The sequence below is a fragment of the Falco biarmicus genome, chromosome 5 (assembly GCF_023638135.1).
Source record: "Falco biarmicus isolate bFalBia1 chromosome 5, bFalBia1.pri, whole genome shotgun sequence".
Classification (NCBI taxonomy): Eukaryota; Metazoa; Chordata; class Aves; order Falconiformes; family Falconidae; genus Falco; species Falco biarmicus.
This window is the reverse complement of record NC_079292.1, coordinates 83,900,816-83,924,069: the sequence shown is the minus strand read 5'-3', so window position 1 is coordinate 83,924,069 and position 23,254 is coordinate 83,900,816. Positions and strand designations below refer to the sequence as shown.

Below are 23,254 nucleotides of genomic sequence, written 5' to 3'. Positions count from 1 at the left end.
TTCATACCTTGTGTTTTTAACAATCATCACAACCTTTTTACAAATAAATTTTTCATACTGTCCTCTAATTCCTCTACAATATCCTAAAAAAAAATAAATATTTTGTCCCCTAAATCTAGAGGTTGTAGGTATTGTAGGTAGTGTTGAAGCATCTTCTTGTCTTCTGTTTCCCTAAAAGCACTGCTAGGGTTTAACGGATTTCTCATCTCTCCACCCAGGAGCAAAGGTTATGAATACAGCTGAAATTCTTACTGTGACGAGAATTAAGTCTATAAAGTTTATCAACCTCCATGCATTCTACAAATGTGGACTGCCATACACAGGGAAGGTAACACCCATGGATCCCTTCTCTGCTGAGAATACATCATAGATAGAATCTTCTGTAGGCAGAAAGCAACAATCCTGAGGGAAGTAGGTGCCGCTCTGCCGTTACCCAGCAGCTATGGGTGAAGCCTCCTGTAGAAGCAATTTCTTCTCCCCACCCTAACCTAGTGTATTCCTGGACAGGAATTCTGGCCAGCTGCAGTCTCTGGAGACTTCCCCAGGAGTAGCTGCTGAATATAGTCTGTGCAATAAAAGGCATATGGGATGGGGGTGGTGTCATCAGGGAAATAACATTCCCTTTGGACAAATGCACATGGTAGCTTGGCAGAAATCACTAAAGCCTTGTGTATCAGTTCACTGGCAGTCACTCCTGTCTCAAGTCCCCCGAGCGATGCTAGGACAGCTGTCCCACTGGGGCTAGAAACACTCAAATTTCTGGAGATTAGGCTGTTTCTGATCGTCAAGGATCCTGCAGCATTGTCCAAGAAAAAGCTCAGAATCCGAGGAAAGCGCCTTTTTCTTCCAATATAGGTGTCTTATTTGGCTGCGCTACCATGTATTTCTAGTCCTAAACAGATGCACATTGTTGGTTTTGTGCATTTATCACACTTCTATTTGGATCCTTCCAATGTGTCTGAAAGCTAGAAGGGCTGAGGAAGCCCAGTGATAGAAACACCAAGCACTGGCAGTGCCTTGGAGTGTGGCACAACAGGGTATTAACTTCCTCGCCTTCTCTGCAGTTGTTCTGCCACAGTGGCAAGTCTCCCCTCAGAAATGAAACAGTCTACCTAGTAGTTGACATCAATGATGAGGAGACACGCCTGTCATTAATCACAGATGAGAATGGAGAAGCTCACTTCTCACTGGATACCACCAGCTGGAACAACACGCTGGTTTCTCTGAAGGTGAGCATCAGCCACAGAAAAAGGAGGATAAAGTGAAGGTAGACTGAGGAAAGAAAAAAAAAGTGGAACAAATGTGAGGTTTCGGAGTTCAGTCCTCTGGCTCCTGATCTCACTTGGTTATATCTGTACAAGCATCTTTAATTACTCTCCAGTGCCATCTCCTCAGGGAAGTTGGAGTCTGTGCTGCAACAGTTCAGCCAAAAGGTCACCAAGGGTGGTCTGCTGTCCTGAGCTAGAGCATGATCCTAATCTTTTGTATCCCCCCTCACCTTCTTTGACTCCACTAAAAACATCTGTTAATCTGAATACCTCCTCGTAGGAAGTCCCCCCTTTCTCCACTCTGGGATATGTTAGAGGTGGCTCAACAGAACTGGCAGTTGACACCTGTCTCTGTTTAACTCCACTTCTAGCGGCTACCCTTGCCCTGCAGCAGCACATAGCTTGTCCAGGCTCAGCCTGGCAGATAGCTGGTCTTGACCTCCCTTTCAATACCACACTTGAAGCACTTGGCGGCTTCTCACAATTTCTGATCCTACACTTGGAGCTCGTTGTTACCAGCCTGGCAGTACACCCACCTGCCCACTACCTACATTCCTGCAGCTGATGTGGGATCCGTGCCCAAGCAGTGCGATCTCCTATTGCCATCCATTTCTCAGAGAACGGAACTACTGTTCCAGATGCTTTTCCCCAAGACCCCAGTCTGTTTAGGGTGATGTTCCCTAATTTTGGTTGGGCAGGACTTGGTACGTAAGATCCCTTGCATTACCTGATGTTTTCCAACTCACGTTTTTGTGCTCTGAAGGCTACCTACAACCTTGGAAATGACAATGAGCAAGATTCTTCTGAAAGTCATGCAGGAGTTGAGGATAGCTTCCACTGGCTGAAACCTTTCTACTCTGAGAGCAACAGTTTCCTTGAGATCAAAGCCAGGGATGATGTGATGCCCTGTGATCAAGAGCAGGAAGTGCAAGTGGATTATATCCTTGACTGGAATAAAGTCAGCTCTGAAGCAGGCCACATTGATTTCTATTACTTGGTGAGCACAGAAGACAGCTGAATCTCAGGGCAAGATTATGCTTACTGGCATTTTACCCTTTTCACACAGCACATGTATACTCATGGGAGAAGGTAAGCTACTCCAAGGCCAGTCAGTCAGTTTGTGAGTTCTGTTCTGCCCAAACCTCCTCCTGTTCTCCAGTTCCTGGACCTGCTTCTAGCCCCCAGCTGCTTTGTTTTGCTTTGCTTTGTCAGGGGTGCCTTGACCTAAGCTCATGTGATAGATACCTGCCATTCACCCTACATTTCTCTGTGCTCACATGGGTGGCAGTGCAGGGCTAGCCTGGTTTCTGCCCAGCAGGTATGTCCTAGATTTCCACCTGGGGCAATCTGTCTGTGAACTAAGAGGCAATCTCTGGGGCAGCTGACCTCCTCTGGCCTGTATATTTAAGGAAAATGCTTGAAATTGCACAAGCCCTCAGTGTGCTCCAGAGGTATATAATCATGTTTTGATGAAGTCCACTTTCAAGCGAGGCCGAAGCAAGAGTGTGACTACAGCCTAGCTGAGAGGTTACGAGTGTCTTGGTTACTCAGCTGGGCTCATTCGTACGATCAAACAGTACCCTACCCTAGTAATGTGAACATCAGAGATCAACGGGGCTTAAGAGCAGCTGTTCTTAGCTTCAGATGTACCTCCAGCTTTGCAAGCGGTCATTCTCATTGCCTAACCAACACCTCTTGGTTAGGTGGTTCGACTTGAAAGTCCACTTCCACCTATACTATCACCATCTCTGCTACAGAGCTCTTGGGTCATGTTCTGCCAGAGAAGCTTCTGTGACAACAACTGTCCGACGTCCTTCTTGCTTCTCTTGTTCTTCTTGCACTCTCCTCATACTGTCAGAATTCAGGCCCTTGACTGGCTCTTCTCTTTGCTCTTCAGGTGATATCAAAAGGCAAGATCCTTTCCAGTGGAGAGAAGCGTGTGCCAATTATCCAGCATGAGAGTGAGTAGAAATGCATGAAGTGTCTCATAACACACCCCAGAAAACTGTGACCACTCTCCAGTGTCAATCTCTGCAGGTTTTATTGTTATCCACAGGCGGGAGCTATTGAACTGAGTTCTTAGTGGTGGTCCACCTCATCAGACCAACACTATCTCCTCTCATATCAGTTCAGTGCCCTTCTAGGTGATTGTCCTTCTCTTGCCTTGTCTAATTGGTCTATTATCCAACCTTATGACTTTGCTGCTAGCTTGTACCTTTGGAGAAGATATAGAATTTGTGTAGCTTGCCTGTTTATCTAAACCTGGGTTTATTGGTAATCTGTGATGGTGACTGTGTAAGATGTTCTTATTTGCAGGTAGAAGTTATTAAATTCCCTCTTTTGATTCTTACTGTGTGTCCTACCCCATTGAGCTGATTTAATGGAATATTTTCCCTCTCTCCTTTGCTGCTATCTCGTGCAGATCTGTAGGGCTCCTTCTCATTGACTCTGACTATTGGCAATGACTTCCTGCCTGACATCAAGCTTCTAGTGTATGCAGTCTTCTTGGATGGGGAGGTGGTGGCTGATGTGGAAGAATTTCAAGTGGAAGAGTGCTTTAGACACCAGGTGAGTAGAAACACAAGAAGTGTGACAGCATCATTGATGTGCTCTGGCCTGCTGTGGTTCCTGGTCCTGTTTTATCCTCAGCCAAGTGGTGTAAGCTGGATACACATCCAAACCAGATGCCCAGTATTTTTGGCTGGGAAACATTAATAACCTTCCTCCCTGACTTCCTAGTCCCACCCTCCCCAGCACTGGCAAGCCTTTCCCAAGGAGTAAACCAGACCCCCCCCCCCCCCCGAACTGCGTTTTCTCCCCCCGTTCCCTGTGACTGACTCGGGAACACACTGTCCCTGATGTTCTCCCTAACAAGAAGAGAAGCCTACCTGCTTAGCTCCCTAAGTGGATGTGTAGTGGTAGGGGAATTCTGGCTGGGCTGTACACACTGCAGCCCATGTAACCTGCCCAAGGGATTTCTAGAAGGGTCTGCTGGCATCTCAGCCCCTTTCCCTACTTTATTATCTGTCTTTTCCTCTGCTGCCTAGACACCTAAGAGTCACAGGGTCCCACTCTCTACCACTAAGCCCCTGACCCTGTCTGCTTTTGCAGGTAGCGCTGGACTTCTCACACAAGGAGGAAGTCCCGGGATCAAAAGTCAGTCTGAACCTCAAGGCTGCTCCAGGGTCCTTGTGCTCTGTCCAAGCTGTTGACAAGAGTGTCCTCCTGAAGAAAAATGATACCCTGACAGCAAAAACAGTGAGTGCAGCCTGCCGTGACCACCCCCGTAGTGTCTGCCTGCTTTCTGTCTCCATGCGCTGGTAGGAGGAAGCCCATAGTCCGTGCCAGGACATGGCTGCAGTGTTCGGTGGCTGCCCTGGCGTTCCCCCTCCTCAGCCTCTTCTGAGCAGTTATGTGGTGGTCATGTTCCTCGTGCATCAGCTCTGCACTGTGGGTCTCTGCCTGGAGAGTGGTGGATGCTGCATGGTGCTTCAGGGATAGGCAGGGAGAACAGCTTCAAAGAGATGCTGGTGCTTTCCACTTGCAGGGAAAGTGCTTAGCAGCTTTCCTCACATCCACCTGTCTCTCCGCATTTCCATCTTCCACCAGGCAGTGAGGCTAAACCTTTGCAATGGAAGTTTTCCCCACTAGGGTCCTCCTACTCCTCTGCCCCAAACATTGCTGATTTATAACCGTATGACAGATCAGGCTGAGCACCCGAGCAGTTCTTCAGAAGTCGATAGGGTCCAGCACACGGTGCAGACAGTGGCCGGTAAAAAGTGGTCAGGATTTTGTTGGCATCCAGGTGCATTCTGAGAATCTAGAAGAGTTGAAGGAACTTACCCTAAAGCAGCTGGGTATTTCAGGGGAATGAATTTAAGACTTAGAACAAAAATACTGCAAGAATTGAAAATCCTAACAGAATTCGACAATGTATACCAGAGATAATACACATGTATATCCTCATGCAAAGTTGTAAGTGAAGTTATAGCAGGCCAGACTGTTTGTTACAAAGAAGCCTCACCAAATCAGGGGGAATTCCTGCACCAGTAGGTAGGGACCCACAGTGTGATTTGGTGTTCCGTTTTACAGGAATCCTGTTCTAGCACAGAGCACTTGCATCATCTACTAACAGATACATAAAGTGGTCATCATTAAATGTGTGAGTCAGATGTGCCAATGCGTTGCTCAGACTGAATCATGCATTTTTATCCTAATCTTGCATCCTAGAGTTAAAAGGCTTGAACTGTCACAAGTGAACGTCTTGCAGACTAAAAGCTACTCGCCTGCATTCACTCCTTGGGATTCACGTTCTTTAGTATAAACTGGGCAGCGCCAACTTCCTTGACTGCAAAGCTTTACAAAGAATTATAGAGGGCTACAGCCTAAATATTTGACCCATACACATGCTGGTTGGCCAGTTCCTTATGAAGACCTCTCTTCTTCCATTGCAGCTGTATAAGGAGCTCTTTGATGACAGCTTTACAGTTGGAGGACGAGGGTTCCCTTATCACTTGGAAGACTTTGAGGCATACCCTTGTCTGCCCCAGCAGCCCAGTCTCCACAAAAAGACTCGGATGGGAGCACCATGGTATCAAAGTGACGCTGATGTCTTTAATCTGTTTAAGGTGAGTGTCTACACTTCCACTAAACTTTTCCTGAGCCAGCAGTTTCCAGAATGCCCGCAAGAGTTTAGTCTTAGCAAACTTCAGCTGCCCCAATGTTCATTGCTAGAAGTCCTATGTACCTTGCTCTTCAGTGTAGTCACACTCATTTGGGGACTATGGGGAAAGATTAAACTTATAAGCAAGCATAGTGCAAACCACCTGATCAGAAAAAGACAGTGTGAAAATGAACAAACCTAGTTTAGGCTACCATATCTACCAAGGGGGAGCGGCAAGGATATCCCAGCAAGACCCCAAGCAGCTCTCCATATTTTGACCGATTGTTGCTTGGCTATTATTGTATTTGTAAAGTTGTTTACTCTGTGTTTCATTGAGTCTCTTCTTACTTCTTCTCAAAGAATTTTTAGTAAAAGGAAGTCCTTCACAATTTGGTTTCATAGCTAACTGTCAAGACAAATGACAAAATAAGCTAATCTGCTAACAAGCCCAATAGCCAGAAAAAGATTAATAACACATCTGCTAACTGGAACCCAAGAAGTGCTGCTTCTGACAGAATGTTTAAATAAATACATGCAGGTAAAAGGACCTCAAAATAGCAGAAGAAAGTAACAACACACTGAAAGCAACCCAAAATGGATTGTGAGTTGCACGGGCTTCTCAGGCTGACAGAACTCTACCGTACAAATACAGACCCTGCTTCCCCCCAAAGGCACAGTACTGGGCTGTCTTCTAGATGCTTACTCCTAGATTACATTGGATGCTAGTTAAAGGAGATCCCACTATACCTTGATTAATAGTGATCTTGTAACGGATGACTGTCCTGTAACATATGACTAAATCCATGGGCATGTACAGCCTCCTCAGAAAGGGTGACGGCCTATGATCTCCATGAAGGCTTTTGGCTCTTTGAGAAAGTAGAAGACTTCTCAGTGACTTGCAGACCACTAAACCAAAGCAAGGATTGCTCACAGGATTGCATGCGTTTTTTTGGTGTGATGATGTCTTCCTCTCAGTCCATGCACATGAGGGTGCATTCAGTCCAATGTTTCTGCCTTGTGAAGCACAGCCCTTGAGAGTTTGAGTCTTGTTCAGACAAAAACAGAATCCATACTAAGTTGTGACCAAGTTCCCCATCAGTTTTCTAAGCCAAGACTGGTACTAACTTGTGTAAGTGCAGTTGATTGTGAACAGCCAGTCAGATCTTTCCATTCAAAATCATGCAGACCTAAAGTTTAGAACTTTTTCTCTTAAGTTTTTTCATGGAATATATGGCATTTGACTCTGGGTCATTGTTAGGGTCGGGCACATGAAGGACAGATCTAGTTGAAATTTACTTCTATGAGAAGCAATAATTGGCCTCAGCGTTCCTCAGAAGCTGGTTTCCAGTCTTTGTGCACTGCCCAGAGTCTGAGCCTGTAAGTTTATGCATATGTGTGCAAACAAGCAGCATCTTAAAGTGATCCAGCTACCACACCACTCCCCCGTTACGGTACCTGCTCTCAGACATTTTCAACATCCTTGGTTCCCTTTTATTTATCATTATTTGCACTCTTCAATGTTTTCCCAGAAATTGCGCATGAAAATATTAACCAATACTAGAATCAAGAAACCAGTTTCCTGTATGCTACCAGGCTTTGAGAAAAAGATGTACTCTGGAACAGACAATGTTGCTGGTAAGGAATGGACATGTCCCTCTCCTTGACTGAAGGGGCTTTCGTCTCACAGTTCTGGCCAGCCTGCAGCTGGGACAGCCGACTTCCATCCTTTCGTGTTTCTTGTTGGTGTATGAGAGGAGCAAGGCTTGTGTTCAGTTCAGCGGACCTGATTTATAAATCACAGTTAAAAGCTCAAATGTCTGTGCTTTATTGGCTGTCCCCGTGTTCCGCGCTTTTCACAGATAATGTAGTATGCTCTCCGCAAGCACTTTCACAGATCATTTAAAAAGAGTGCGACTCCATTTGAGCATGCTGTCTCCCCCTGGATCCAGACCAAACTTGCTGGATCTGTCAGATTGAGCCTCAGGCTAAACTCTATCCAACTCTGTCTCCTTAAAGCTGTGTTCCCCCAAAATACACAGCGTGTGTCAGATTCTCACTGAAATGCCAAGTCTGTACGATCTCGTTCTGTGTCATGAAGCATTTAAGGTTTGGAATAGATTGCCTCTGAAGAACTAATTTCACCTGGAGCTACATATGTTGTTTTCTGATGTATCACTTGCTTTCCAAGGAGTCAGCCATGATGGCTATCGTGGCCATGGTGGTTCTGTATCTCGCTCTGATGACAAGAAGAAGCCAAAACCACGGACACTTTCCCCAGAGACCTGGCTTTGGGATTTGGTCTCTGTTGGGTTGGTAACAGCCTCTACCTGCCTTCCCCTGAGAGCCCCTCTGGAAACTTCTGACTGCTTCTAAGCAAGTTCTCTCTTCCTGCTGTAGGGACAACGGGCAAGTGTCTCTCCAAGTTGCTGTACCTGACACCATCACAGAATGGAACGCCAACACCTTCTGTGTTGCTGATACTGGCTTTGGGTTGTCACCTCTGACCACTCTTAGGGTCTTCCAGCCCTTTTTTGTGGATCTGTCACTGCCGTACTCTGTGATCCAAGGAGAGACTTTCAGCCTAAAAGCCACTGTCTTCAACTACCTCAAGGACTCCATCCAGGTAAGAATTCCCCCCAATTACACAGCCTCTGTCAGAGCGGAAACTTGAGCCCAAATGCAAGCTATGAGCTTCTCAGGAGCCCTAGATAATGACATCTGAGCCACAAAGCACAGCCTCGCACTCGTGATCCGTGATATTTGCTCCTTTGTGCACTGCTTGTTACTAACTGTATGCTAATGTGTGCTTGTACACCCCACCACCTCAGATACACACCACCCTCACAGAGACCCCAGAACTGAAGGTGGATGCCTGCCCAGGCTGCCAGTTCACCAGCTGCCTCTGTGCCAATGAAGCAAAAACCTTCGTGTGGAATGTGACAGCCACCAGACTGGGTGAGGCTGAGCAGAGGGATGTGTGGCAGCTAGCAGAGGGACGGGTGGAATTTGCCTGCCTCTGCATGTCTGCTCTGGATGCTCACACATCCAGCTGCCTGCTGCAAGTGTTCAGCAATGTGGTCCTGTGCTCCCTTCAGGCAAAGTGAATGTCACCGTGAGCAGCGTGGCAGAAGATTCACACCATCTGTGTAGTAACAGGATTGCTGTGACACCTTCGCAAGGAGAGAGAGACACAGTGATAAAACCTTTGCTTGTGAAGGTTAGTCACACCTCAGGGTGGAGAACACCTGGGGACAGTGGGTTATCCCCTGAGGCAGTTAGCAAGATGCTAAGAGGAAGTTTAACCCCTTCTTCTTGGAAGCAGACAGGCTTGCTGAGGTATGGTGACTTCCTTTCCTACCTTCCCTATCTGAACTACTCTTTCTCCATCTGCAGCCAGGAGGTGTCCTAGAAGAGAAGACCCAAAACGCCTTTCTCTGTGCTGCAGGTATGGGACAAAAATCCCTGACTGCTATTGATCATGAGAGCAGGAGGGAAGGGACAGGGCTACTGCAAATGCCCAGATGTGGGGGAAAATTGTTAGAGAGCAAGCGCTGGTGGCACCTGGGAGAACAACCAAGTAGTTTGGTCACATCTGTCTTCTACCTGGCAGTTTCCTCATTGAGGCTTTTGTTTGCAAGCCTCAGCTGCTGTGACTCGATGTCACACTGAGCCTCACCTGGGTCTCCTTGGGGTGTTACACTTGTGTGTTCTACTTCTTCCATGGGATAAATTTCTGGGTTCTGCCTTCACAGATAACACTGTCTCTGAAGAGTTCTCCCTGACTTTGCCTGCAGAAGTGCTGGAGGGATCTGGCCGAGCCACTTTCTCTGTGATTGGTGAGAAAGTCTTTCCCTGCTCTTGGGTCTCCAGTGGGAAGAGCTTGCCCAGTGCTTTGGCCTTAATGATGCATCAACCTAGTTCCTCATGAGATAAACTGTAAGACATGTGATGCTGGCCTCAGAAATGTGGATCAAGTAATCTTTTTCAATACTTCAGTACTCATAAGGAATGATCCTGGGTGATCCCCAAGCGGCTGGACAAGAAAGCGCAAGATGGGGTATCTCTTGTGAAGTCTGTCACCGCCATCCACCTAAGCAAACCAAAACCATCCCTGCAGACTCCCACCTAGTTTGCCTCTGTAATTCTTTTCTCTCCTTGATACCCACTCAGGAATGACAGCCCTCTTCACCTTTCTTGAGACCCCCTCAAGCTTTGCATTCCCTCCCTCCTCCCAGAACCATGACTGTGCAACCCTTTCTGTGCTGGCTTAACCTAGGAGGGGTCAGCAGAAATCTTAATCATCTCCATTCAGTGAGGGGCTGGCTATTTTTCAGGATCTCAGTAGAGCTTAAATAAGGCAGCAGTCCCTTTGTTTCATACTGCTGAATGTCTGTGCTTTTTTTTTCCTCCTGCCCCTCCACCTCAAACTTAAGGGGACATCATGGGCCCAGCACTTCAAAACCTAGACCAGCTGCTAATGATGCCCTTTGGCTGTGGTGAACAGAACATGGTTCAGTTTGCACCAAACATCTTCATACTCCAGTACCTGAATAAGACTAAACAACTGGACCCAGAAATTAAAGATACAGCACTGAAATTCCTGAGAACAGGTAAACACTGTTCTTTTTCCTCCTGCTGCAAAATGAAAGTGCTATGAACCAGAAGTGTGGGCACTGGTCTGGTGGGAAGCAGGGCGGGAGTGGGAGCACTGCCGGAGCTGTGACAAAGGAAAGTATCACAGAAAATGAGGGAAATGTCTCATGGAAGGAAGAGCATGTTTCTGAAGAAGCAAGACTTCTGTCTCTGCCTGTTACTGAGGTACTAAGGCTGCTTTTCTGAGAAGGGAGTTGGTAATTAATTATTTCCGTCATTATGTGATGCCTGTGTTTTGTTCCCTTATCAGTCCGAGGCAGACGGAACTCCCTTGTGGAAACAGGGCATCAGCTGCTATTAGCTAGAATAAGGAGTGGCCTTTGGGGATAGATAGGAGTTTGGTAGCTTGCTGTTTCCCCATGTTTTAGGACACATATTGTGGGGGCATGTCAGCTCTGTCCAGTGTAATCTGAATTTAATACAGTGCCAGTGCCTGAGTCTCATTTTGCAATGCGCCTCGCATTTCAGCCTGCCAGTCTCCTTATCATGCTACGCTGCAAACTCAGCAGCCTTCCATGGATAGGATTTTACTCCCTCTCCTTCCGCCTCTCTCTCTTGTTCTGCAAATTAGGACAGATATTTGGGAGCAAGGGACCTACCCAAGAGAACAGCAGTAGCAGAGAGGCAAGGTGGAGGGTAAAGAATGAGGCCATGTGGAGGGTGGAGGAAGAGCAAACAGATGCGGACAGTGTTCTGCCCTCAGAGCTTAAAGGCATGGCCTTGTCACTCTGTACATGCCATTAGTGCTTTCTTGAGTTCCAGAGGCAAGCAGAAGTGCTGAAAAACATACAGGGTTTCATATTGGTCTCCTCTAGGAAAAGCCTTCCTCCTCATTCCTGCAGCTTGTTTTCTTCACAGCAAGGTGCCCGTGACGGTTCCCTGGGGCACAGGGAGACGTGAGGTGGCCGAGCATGTCACCGTTCTGCAAACCAGCAGGGCAGATACCCACAGTACTTGCATGTAACGGCTTTAGTAATGTAGAGCAGCTGCATGGTGCGCTTCAATGATGCTGTGCAACTGCTTCTTGTCATGGTGATGCTGTGGGATGCACGGGGAATGGTGGGGTGGTAGGTTTGCCTCAGTGTCTCTCCCTGTAGGATCTGGTGAAGTCTCTTGCTGTGAAGCCTTCTTCCCACAGCAAGGATACAGTGTGAGATGCTGCAGGCCCTCAAACTGAGAGTCACGTCCTGGCACCTGTCTTCGTAGGTTACCAGCGTCAGCTGCTCTTCAAACATGATGATGGCTCCTACAGTGCCTTTGGGAAAGCTGACGATGAGGGCAACACATGGTGAGTGACCAGAATTGCTACAGTCATCCCAGAGCTATTGTCCTTGCTGGTTCAGCTACTGGCTGTGACATGGGATTCCTTTGTGCTCTGCTCACAGGCTGACAGCTTTTGTAGCCAGGTCCTTTGGACAAGCTAGCTCTCACATTTACATCAATGAGGATGATGTGCGCAGCGCTCTGCACTGGCTGCAGAAGCACCAGCTGCCCAGTGGCTGCTTCCAGAGCGTTGGGAAGCTCTTCAACAATGACTTGAAGGTATGGCTGCCGGGCATGGCAGTGGGAGCGGGAAGAACCCAATGTGGGGCACAGGGTTGCTTCCCCAGGCTCTTCCACTGTACACAGTAGCACAAAGCAATGTCCCCATAGCCTAGCACAGGCAAGGCGGCTTCCCAGAGCAGAATGAAAAAGCATGGCCTAAAACAGCAGGCATTTCCTCTATGTGAGGTTTTAATCTCTGCTAGGCTTCCTTTATTTTTACTGTAGCCAAAAGGCACCAGGGCTAGTCGGGCCAAGGCACTTCGAGGCACAGGGAGAAGTATTTTTATTTTTTAGTGTTTGTCTAGAATACCCTGGTTGGATTCTCCCTCTTCTGGTGCCTTACAATGCACAATACTCTCTAGATAGGCCTGCCTATGTGCTCTAATATGGGATTATCTGAAGACACAGTTGTCCCGTCAGTTCCACAAAAATATGACTGCTCCTGGAGCCCAGCATCCCCAAAACGATCCCTGCAGTGTAGCTGGAAATGCACTAAACATGGTGAACATGCCCTCATGCTCAGGTACGAACGGTGTGCATGCAGTATGGCAATACTTGGGTTCCTTGTCTTTGTAAAGGTAAGAATAATCCAGACAGGTCAGATTGCAAAGTTGCCCATATTAAATACAAGGCAGTTTTATGAAGGAAAACAGGCTGCTATTTTACTGAAGCAAAGGGTTAGCCTTTTTTTTCTTAAAATTTGGATGCAGTACAAAATAAAACCAGAGTGTATGTGTAGACTGTTCATTTTTGACTTTCACTATTTTCTCAGCTTGGGCTTTCTATTGGAATAGAACTTTTTGGAATAGATTTTGCTTCTCCACACCTTACATTCAAAGTTTCTGCTGCTCAGTGTCAATGATGCTTCTCAGCGTCTCAGCCCAAATTTCCCCCCTTATTTTAGATGTAATCTTATCTCACATCTGAGGATGCAAGCAGAACTTCCCAAGAATGAATTTCCTCTGATGGGAAAAGAGGCTCTTGCGAGCCTGTTTACCCATGTTAACTTGTAGCTTCTCAGAGTCAGCTGAATTGTAAGCGAAAGTGTATTGCTTCTATGTATGCAAAACCTACATCACGAAAACTTTGTTCAAGTGTCCAGTTGCAACATATTTAATAAAACAAATGGCTTAACAGTTTGCTTCATGCCCTTCTATGAGAAGGCACACCTAGGATGTATGTACAATATGGCTCTGAGGCTGCCTTCAACACTAGAGTTTCATGATATTCAGTAAGTGAGCCTGGAGTGCTTTCCTTCAGCCCCCACATGTTCAAGAACACCCAGAGACATGGTACCGTATACTGTCTTAGATATAGCATCCATAGGCAGTTTCAGTGGCCATACAAAGACGGGCAAGCAATGGTTGGGTTTGTCCCTTTCTGATGTCTGTCTGTGCGACTTGCAGGGTGGTGTGGATGATACCGTCTCATTCACAGCCTATATCACCGCTGCGCTGGTGGAGCTCCAGCTGGAAAAGAATGTAAGTCACACCAGAACTCTTGCAGGGCTTGGGAGCATGCCAAGGGAGTCATTCCTCCCCAGGTCTGTGGTTTCAGGGATACCCAGCTTGAGTTGGTGAAAGATTCTGTCACGTTCCGCCATTGTCCACAATAAGCTCAACAGGAAAAGTTTAACTTGGTAAGGAGTTTTTATATAAATGGCCTGATTTATAGCAAAGCAGTGCATCTGCCATTCTCAGCTGATCTCAGGGGAAACAACTGTCTCTGGAAATGGCTCAGGGCTTGCAGGGAAAGGCAATAGTTTTTATTAAACTCACCAGTATAGCTAAAGGAGGAAAAAAAAAGACCCCCTTTCAGGTATGCAGTACCCCCCTCCTTCAGACCTGAAACAAAAGCAGTGACCTTCAAGCCAAGTGTAAACTGTTCTAGCCACGATGGGCTGATATTCCAGCCTTACTGGTACAGTTCTAAAAACAATGCCCTATCTCCTTGGGAGCCGAGACCCACAGCATGCAGGTCTGACAGTTCTGAGCCAGTGTGTTACCAGACACTTCCTACAGCTGGATTCTTCAGTGTATTTATTAGCAATGCCCTATCCCAGTGAGATGCCTAGTCATGTCTTTGTTTTCAACCCACAGCGAGTGATGCTGTGTCCACTCTACTTAATATTCTACAGCCCTGAGAGAGATGCTAGCACTGAAATACATCAAGGATGTAACTGGGATGCTTGAGGGTTGGGTATAGATTTTCACAAAAACTTTTTGTTTGGTCAGAGGAAATTCACTGGGTTTGGATTCCTTTCTAGGACACCATGCTGGATAATGCCTTGCATTGCCTCAAAAATGTAACGCTTGATAAGACAAGCCTTTATGTCAAGGCCTTGATGGCTTATGTCTTCACACTGAACAAGGACATGGAGATGAGAGAGCAGCTCCTGGATATGCTAGAGAAGGAAACTGGTAGGTTGTTGCTGTTTAGAAGATTTTGGGTTCTAGAGATAATGACTGTGTTTAAGGCCTTATTTAATTTGTAGGATTTAATTGTAGTTTTGGCAATTTAACTATTCTCAGATTGGTTTTTGCATCAAAAAAATCAACTGAAGCTATGAAAGTTTCTAGTTTTCTCAGACCCAGGAAACAATTTCTAACCAAAAGCAGAAGAACTGATCCATGCTTAATTTCTGTGGTCAGAGCACTCACTTCAGCTGTGGTGCTCCCATCGTTCTTCAGCAATTCATACATCATACAAAAGAATCTTGCAGAGGAAATTTGCTTCACCATGTCTACTCAGTTGCTGGACAGGGCATTTACTTGCAGAATTCAAACCTTTTGACTGCTTCCCCATTGCTGCTCTACTCAGCTCAGGGCCCTTGGGTGGATGCATCTTTATTGCTGCACTGCTGAGCTTGGTTCTTCCTTTTGTCTCTTTAACTTGGAAATAACTGGACTTCTATCCTGAATGAGAATGCCAGGTCAGGGTTTCAAAACACTTGAGCCTATAAACCTGAGTTAAACAGCTGGTAAAAATATTACAGGACTTGTCTTAAGTAAGTTACTCCCCACAATAGTTCATCTGGCAGTATGGTAAACTACATTGGGGACTGCAAAATAACAGAAGAAAAAAGGGGGAGAGGATTTTTCAGCCTGATCAGCTACCAATGCAGAGTTCAGTTCACTGCATAGCCACTCAAGGTGCCCAGCTGGCTTCACAGGGTGGGTAGTGAGCAAAAGGGAAGCAGCAGAATTGCACACACCGAGTGCAATATTTGTTCAGAGCTGCCTCTGAGATAGTACATATGGAACATGTGACTGGAGCACATCCTCACTGATGTCCAGTCAGTCTGATGCTTCTGAGTTACCAAGCACTTCAGAAAATGTCCCCTTAAGACCCTATGCATGGAGCACTACAAACTGCCTATGGGTCAAGTGATAGTTTTCTTTGGCTCTTGCTTCCACTGATAATAATTAGGAATGACTTGGCAAGAGCAATGGAGTTTTGAAGGAAAGGTATTGTCTCACATGTTGGTGTTCTGCCTGCTGAATCTGCGGATGTCACTGCAGCCACCAGCTGCAGCCAGTTTGCCTGCTGGAGAATCTCTGCCCCAGATAACTATCTGCTGCTGGCTAGAGACACCTTCCATGGCCTGGTGGCTGGGATTCTGTTAGCCTCACTAACAGGATTACAGTTGGATCTCAAACAGGAGTTTGGTGCTTTTTAAAGAATCAGGGTTAATTTGAAGGTCATCTGTAGCTGCATCTCCAAGACACTTTCTATCACTTCATGAAAAAATTGTTCTGCTTATGCCACCTTGGAAATAACAAATCACAAACCCCTCATGCAAAAACCTTCCATTGTGATAAACATAATGAAGTAATACCTAATAGAGTCCCTGACCTACATTCTAAGGTCTTTATGCTGGTTTTAAGCAAACAAGTGAATTTGCACTTCATATTTCAAAAGTGAAGGTTTGTTCTGAAAACTGACTTTGTATGTAAAAGCATTTCAGGTTTTCATATTTGTACCCTTGCAGAAGATGTCTGCGCTGGCATAATTAAGCTAAAGTCTTAGCTGAATTATGGTTAGTCCCCTACCATCACTACAGCAAAACATTCAATCAGGTGCATTCAGTGCTCATGAGCTTGGACCACAGGCGGGATCCCAGCTCCGGCTTAAATTGCCCTAGCTTATGCACTGCACAGTGAGGATGCCAACAAAATAAGTTGGGTAGTCTTGCTCCCCCGGTAGCCTGCCAGCCATTCTCCCTCAAAGAGTGACCAGTTCTTGTACAATAGATACAACTGACAAGGAATGAGTCCTAGAGGTTTTCAGCACAGAGAGCCCTGTTAGACTGTCCTAAGTAAAAGCAGAAACAGGAAAAATGCTGTAGCTTGGGGATATAGCTTTGAATATATAAAGCTGGATAAGACTAGGACTGTACTTTAAACAAAAAGCCTCTGTTCAGAGTCAATCAGTTTCTAGGGGAACTGTTTGCTAGAGGAACTGGTTGAGGATTTGGGGCCTGGATCTCTCTGTGCTTTCAAAGGAAGAAGTGGAGCCTATCACAGATACCTGGCTCTTCAGAGTACAAAAATAACAGGAGAGATTGCCTTCTGTCTCTGAGGTGCCCCAGAAAGGCATAGCATTTTTGTTGGTGTACAGGAAACTGCCAGTCCTTGAAGGGTACCAGGGCAGGAGAAGCTGATATTCATAAGAATCTACTGTTCTTCTCTTCCATATTTTTCTCCCCACATCAGCAGAGCTCCTGACATCGTATTCCAGTAGTGAACAATCTTCTTCCTCTGTGATTGAGACAGTAGCCTACATCCTCCTGGCTCACGTCTCCCAGTCAGACTTGGCACTCAGTGAAGCCTCAGTGAGCAAGCTTGTGCACTGGCTCAGTGGGCAAAGAAATGCCTTTGGTGGATTTGCTTCCACACAGGTAACAAGTCGGGGAAAGTCATGAGGAAAGGAGAGAGATATTGTGCCTGGAGTGATGTGCACATCTCTCATGTGCATGTCACTCTAGATCCACCCCTTGCAGACAGACATGTATGAGCACTGCTTGGGAAGAGGAATGCCATGGGGAAACTTCTGTGGTGTAGTTGGGATAACCCAGGGCCTAGGACTGCTAATCAGGGCTCAGAAGCCACCTTTTCCAGTTACAGAAGTCATCCTGCTGCCTGTAGCACTGACCTTACCTGTGCACTTAGTGGCATAGACCTTGATTGTGTTGGAGTGTGAATCAGGGCCATGAGGAGCATGGTTCTCTCTGCAGTGCCTGACCTAGTGTGCTGGATCTTGCACTGCATGGCTCCACAGCAATGTGACTCTCTCTTTGCCTTCAGGACACAGTTGTTAGCCTGCAGGCCCTTGCTCAGTATGCAGCCCTGATTCCTCAGGAGATCAGAGACGTAAAGGTGACAGTGAAAAGCAAGGAGGCTTCTCCATTGGAATTCCATGTGCACAGGAACAACAAGCTGGTCCTGCACCAGGCATCTCTCCTTGCAGTCCCAGGGATGTACACAGTGCAGGCGACTGGCAGTGGCTGTGTTTATGTACAGGTGAGTATAGAGAAGGAATAGAGCTCTCAGCTTTTGCCACTGACTATCCAAGTGAGGTTTGGCTCTTAAGCAGGCACTATAGCCTCAAATTCTGGGTAGGGTTTGGCTTTCTAGGCAGAATTTGGTCAAGCTTGAAAGAGCTCAGGTATACTCTGTTGACATAGTTTTATTGCAATGATCTATGGCATCTTCTCCAATATATCTCAGCTTTGCTGTTCCATACTACAGAGCCTCGTCATTGTTAAGAGATCAGTAGATATGAAGTCAAGAATGATGAGATACTGCGCAACACCTGCTTCTGTATCGAACATATGCTGCTGATGTCATTGCTTCAGGAGCTGAGCACTGTATATTCCCTGACGTAATATTCTTTGGGTTGTTATCACGTGCAGAGATGAGGAGTGCTGTAGGACCAACGTCTTCTTATCCCAACATAACTGGTCCATTAGGAAAATACATCTTATTTTTCTGGCAGCTTTGATAGTGGTCTGCTTATGGGCCATTCATGCAGCAAAGGGTGCAAGTCACTCCCTGTGAAAACCTCCCTCGCTGGGTCATTTCTGTCCATCCATCTCTTATGATGTTCACAGAGAACCTGTAAGCCATGTATAGACAAGAGAACACAATTATTTTATTGTTAATGTATGTAGGAGGTAACTAGGACTCATGCTGCTTGGCTACACTTGAATATGGTCAGTAAGTATAAGATATCTGATGCAGTACCTGCTGCCGTTCAATCAGTCACCAGGCAGGTGGAGGAAGATCGGCCCATGATGCTCTTTGGAGGAGTGTGATCATCCCTCTTGCTGAGTTGTCCTCTTCTGATTCTTTGCTCTTTCTTTCTTTCTTAAGGGTTTTAGACTTGTTTTGTCAGTATTTTTCCTCTTGAGACCTAGAACTACTAATTAATTACTATCATGTCAACTGTAAACAGTTACAGTCCTTCCTCCTTGTGGGCAGGGTTTTAGCTAATGTACTTTCTCACACCTTCACAATATTATTTTTCTGTAAGGCTGAGACAATGTTGTACTGAATGAGGCCTTGGATCACAGAAAGCTGAGCCTCCATGCTAAGGGTTGCATTTGGCAGATGTATCTGATGCTATGTGCTAAACAGCATGTCTGAACAGCAAGCACAGCTGAGGCCAACTGTGTTAGCCACTGGTTACCAATTCATTAAAACCTGGAGGCACAGATAGTCCTTTAGCTCATACAGGGAAGCTCCAGGGCACTTCACAGAGACTTTTTTTCCCCCACCAGACCACTTTGTACTATAACATCCCACCACCAAAAAGAGAAGAGGTGTTTGTCGTGGATGTGGAAACAGTACCAAGAGAATGTGATGGTGTCAGGAAACAGCTTGACATCCATGTGTCCATCAGGTATGAGATCCCTTGAGGCTTTTTCTTCAGTGGAAAGAAGAGGGAGACCCAGTAGTATGACCACGACCCCATAAAAATCTGTCTGTGGAGACAAAGACACAGGGGAAGACTTTTCTTCTCCATAGATCTCAAAAAGATTGTGAACTGAGAATTAAGGCCTGGAGAAGCATGGGAATGCACTGGCAGTGGCTTGCAGAGCCACAGCCACTATCTCAGTCAGCATGGAGCAGCTCACAGAGCACAACTGAGATGGCAGTGTTCCCAAGAGCCAGAGCTCCCACCTTGGGGAACACTTGGCAGCCTGGGCTGAACAACCCCAGAGGTGCATTCTCCTGCAGTGTGAACCTCTACAGGAACCAGACAGCAGAAACTCCAGTCCCTATCCATATTTCACTTGCCCACATCTGTCTAGGATGAGTGTCTTCGTCCATATTCTCCATACTCTACTGTCCTGAAAGAGAACGATGCCAACATTGCTGTTCTCAACCTGTAATGTCAAAGATCACTTTCACCCATTGGAGAGGGCAGCATGAAGCCATAGCACATTAACCATAACACATTTGCTGCACGATCTGTCTCCATATTGAGAAAGTAGATGGAGGCGATTTTTTGTCCCATTGCCCCATCACATCATTGTAGAGAAGGCCAGAGTTTGAAAGTGTTCATTATATCTCCTAGAAATGCTGTGATGCCTTCCACACCTAACGTGCTCCTCTCCTGCCTTTTTTCAGTTATGTAGGAGACCGTGAGACCAGTAACATGGCCCTGGTGGAGGTGGAGAATCTGTCAGGGTTCACTGCTGTGAAGAGCTCTGTGAAAGCGGTAAGACTTTCTCTTCTGGCCTTCCCTGAAGGTATGAAAATCTATTTTCCAGATGTAGCTCAGCCAGAAATATCCAAACATCTAAGAACTGCTGGAGAATGGTAGCTGCTTACCCTGCTACAAGCTAACTAAACTAAGCAAGTGCAGCTATAGCGGGCTGTTTCCCCTATCACAGGGAAGGCCAATGAGCTGATGCTAACCAAGCTCATCTCCTGTCTTCCTATACAGCTGGAGGAGATACCCCTGGTGAAAAAGACAGAGATAAAACCAGACAAAACCACAATCTATTTGGAAGAGGTAAGAGAAGACCACAGGGAACTTCCCATTCAAGTATTAGCAGCTGCAGCACTTTGTGTTGGGACTTTCAGAGATCAGAAATACAAACCTCTAGGCTGGTGTCAAGCAGGCTAACATTGTGGCAAAAGAGGAAGAGAGTGGAAGAACCTGGAAAGACAGAGAAAGAAATCTATGATGCAGAGGGAATAAAGTTGGTATGTAGGTGACTTTGAGATGACCGGTGTGTTTCTGCTCACTTCTATTCTTCTCTCTAGCTGGGTGCAACTTCTCTGAAGTTTAACATCTCAGTGGAACAAGATGTTGAAGTGCAGAACCTGAAAGCAGCAACTGTGCATGTCTATGACTACTACAAGCCAGGTGAGAATTCACTGACCTAGGCAAAGAGTAACTACCATAACCCCCTACTCAGACACAATTCTGACTGTGCCCCTTACTCCCTTATCTCCCTAATTCCAGTGCATTTCCTCCTGCAACTCCAAGCTTGGGTTTCCTCTGAACAAAACTTCTACATCCAAGTAGCAGAATCACTTGCTTTTCTGTTCTTGAAATGAGACTGCCTGGCACTATGACTATGTTGTGTGTATGTGTTCAAAATGACTGAGTTTTTTGACTTCCTCTAGCTTCAAGCCATGTCTCTGTGGAAAGGAAACTTCTCTGCCAATTTAGCGTGTCTTCTCCAGCTCCTTAGCTCTCTTGAAAATACTTAGGCATTTACTGAAAATCAGTGTTACATACTGCCACCCTGATCCACCAGAAGGCAGAATTCAGTTCTATGCTTTTCATGTACAGTGTAATAATCTTACCATCCATTGGGTGCTGCCATGTCTCAGAGAACAGTAGGAAAATAATTTCTTACACTGTAAAGCTCTAAATGAACTATCAGCACGCAGAAGAGAGATCTTGGAGTCATTCTGAGTCTCTCTGCTTATTCCGTGCTCAGTATGAGCCAAAATAGCAGATGGAACATTAAGAATTGTTTTTAAAAAAGATTTTAAGAACAAAATGGAAAAACTGCCACTGGAGATTTAGAAAGCAGCACCACAGGCCCGCATGTTGTATACTGAATTCCATTCTTGTTCCCCCTTCTACACCATGTCAAGAAGAGGAGGAGGCTTCTTAACCCAGCCTTCACAGAGCTAAATATTTTCACCTAATATGCTCTCTCTTTGCTATTCCATCCTGTACAAGAAATTTTGTCCTCAGTACATACAATTTAAAAATTGTTGTCTGACATGAAAATACCAATCATCAGTAAAAAAGCAATGCTATCAGGACACACTACTGAAAGGTTCTCTATTTTCAAAAACGCCCTTGCATTAGAAGGTATCACAATGCATAACAGAGTCTTTTTTTACAGCTGTATGGGAGACATGTTGGGGAGGCAGACTGTAGACGTTTTTCTGTTCCTGCATGCACAGTCTGAAGAGTAAAAAGTTAAGGTAGTGGGATGGTTGTGTTAAAGAGAAAGAAGCTTGGCATTACCCTACCAGGCAGTTCTGTAGCTCACCATCCTTTCCCTTTTGTTTTTACAGATGACCGCACAGCAAGAGAATATGTTTTCCCTTGCAGTTCAGGTTAGTGTTAACAGGCTTCCAAGGTGGGAATGTCTGAAACAGAGCAGAGGACTGGTGGTTAGCAAGCAAAGCAGCCCACCTCTGCTTTGTATTTAATTCCATCATGTGCTGTATAGCCTTCTTGGACTGCAGGTTGACTTGAGATCTACTGTACAAGTTGTGGGCACAGTTTCTAGTCCAGGTACAATCTCAAAGCAGACCAAGGCCTGAGCATATCGTGGAGGGTTAAAAGGATCTATTTTTATTCCATTTCCATACACTCCTCACATGTGCAGTCCTCACTTCATTCCAAATCTGAAAGCAACTGGAAATGCCTATGTCAATGACAAAAAGATGTTGCACAACACATTCCTTAAGATCTCTTGGCTCTTAGATAGCTTCCTAAAAATTCATCAGGCACTTTGCCTTTTCTTACTCTTCCTTTCCACAGATGTCTTGAAGAAGGGTTCCTAGTAGAATGCCCTGGCTCTGCAACCAATAATCTTAGTTTTCTGCTTCCATGAGGAAAACTTCATTGCTCTGGCTCTCCTCTTCCCTGCTGGGTTGGATGCACCCTGTTGCCTTTGATTTATGCCCTAAGTTTCTGTGTGAAACCCGGCTTGATACACAATAGTTTGGGATTAAGAGAAATAAAGTATGTGGAACCTAGAAAGAAGACAGTGACTTGACAGTTGATGAAGTCTGCACAGATTTTAATGCCTGAAAAAGAGAGAAACATGACTTAGGTCATGGTTACATAGTTTGCTTTTGGTAAGCATAGTGGCTTAAGTCTTCCTCTCCTCCCTGAGTCCCACCCCTGGGCTACCTTCTCAATTGAGTTAACACAACAGTTTGTCTGCAGAAAAACTCCAGTAAAAAAGAGGCATTTTTAACCATGATCTGGTTCACTACATGGGCCTGTGAATCATCTTTCTATCACAGCTGAAGCTGAGGAACAGGCAAGAGGAGTCTATGGAAGAATTACTTTACCAGCTCTTTCAGACAGAAAAGGACTGTATAACAGTGTCTTATGAAGGGAGGCTGTGAGACTGAAATAACGTCCCCTCCAAATTCACTCCATGTTGTGTGGCCTCTTGTTTGTTTCCATTACTATGTATTTTAGAAGCTGAAAAAGGGCATGATCCTTCAGATTTGACTTTCAGATCCCAGTTCCATTAGATCAAGTGCTCCAGGATTTTCTTTCAATGCCTACTACTTTTAAAGCAAAAAGTCTTTCAAGCCATACAAAGGAAGGGTTAGATTTGCTTGTGCCTGTGAAGCTGTTTTTTTATGGTCTGTGCTTCCTTTTTTTGGAAGCAAACATTTGTAAGCTCCTTTCAGTGATTCAGTTACCTTTCATAGAAAGAAATAGTAATATGAGGCAGCAATGGGCTCTGTGTGCATGCAGGACATGCAAAACTAAAGCTGCTGTAGAAGTTTAATGTAAACAGAAGGTATTAACAGATGCTACTGTGTAGTAAACTGTGGATGATCTTCCTGAGGTTATGGCAGTTTCACCTTCCTGATGACATGGCAAATGCATATTGATG

General features: G+C 45.7%; 1 protein-coding gene across 1 annotated transcript in view; it reads left to right on the top strand.

Annotated features, from left to right (window-relative positions):
* The window catches only part of LOC130150662 (alpha-2-macroglobulin-like protein 1), a 30,673-nt gene extending 7,894 nt beyond the window's left edge, over positions 1-22,779 (top strand). The window contains 27 exon segments of the mRNA XM_056341816.1: positions 219-328; positions 1,065-1,229; positions 2,032-2,265; positions 3,166-3,229; positions 3,691-3,836; positions 4,380-4,526; positions 5,723-5,896; positions 7,461-7,566; positions 8,120-8,240; positions 8,329-8,554; positions 8,760-8,886; positions 9,027-9,148; positions 9,325-9,376; positions 9,684-9,767; positions 10,365-10,541; positions 11,791-11,872; positions 11,970-12,126; positions 13,536-13,610; positions 14,396-14,549; positions 16,845-17,029; positions 17,436-17,651; positions 18,911-19,032; positions 19,764-19,854; positions 20,083-20,151; positions 20,406-20,508; positions 21,684-21,725; positions 22,156-22,779. Coding sequence (XP_056197791.1) covers positions 219-328; positions 1,065-1,229; positions 2,032-2,265; positions 3,166-3,229; positions 3,691-3,836; positions 4,380-4,526; positions 5,723-5,896; positions 7,461-7,566; positions 8,120-8,240; positions 8,329-8,554; positions 8,760-8,886; positions 9,027-9,148; positions 9,325-9,376; positions 9,684-9,767; positions 10,365-10,541; positions 11,791-11,872; positions 11,970-12,126; positions 13,536-13,610; positions 14,396-14,549; positions 16,845-17,029; positions 17,436-17,651; positions 18,911-19,032; positions 19,764-19,854; positions 20,083-20,151; positions 20,406-20,508; positions 21,684-21,725; positions 22,156-22,178 — 3,374 coding nt within the window. The 3' untranslated portion in view covers positions 22,179-22,779.
* The last annotated feature ends 475 nt before the right edge of the window (positions 22,780-23,254 follow it).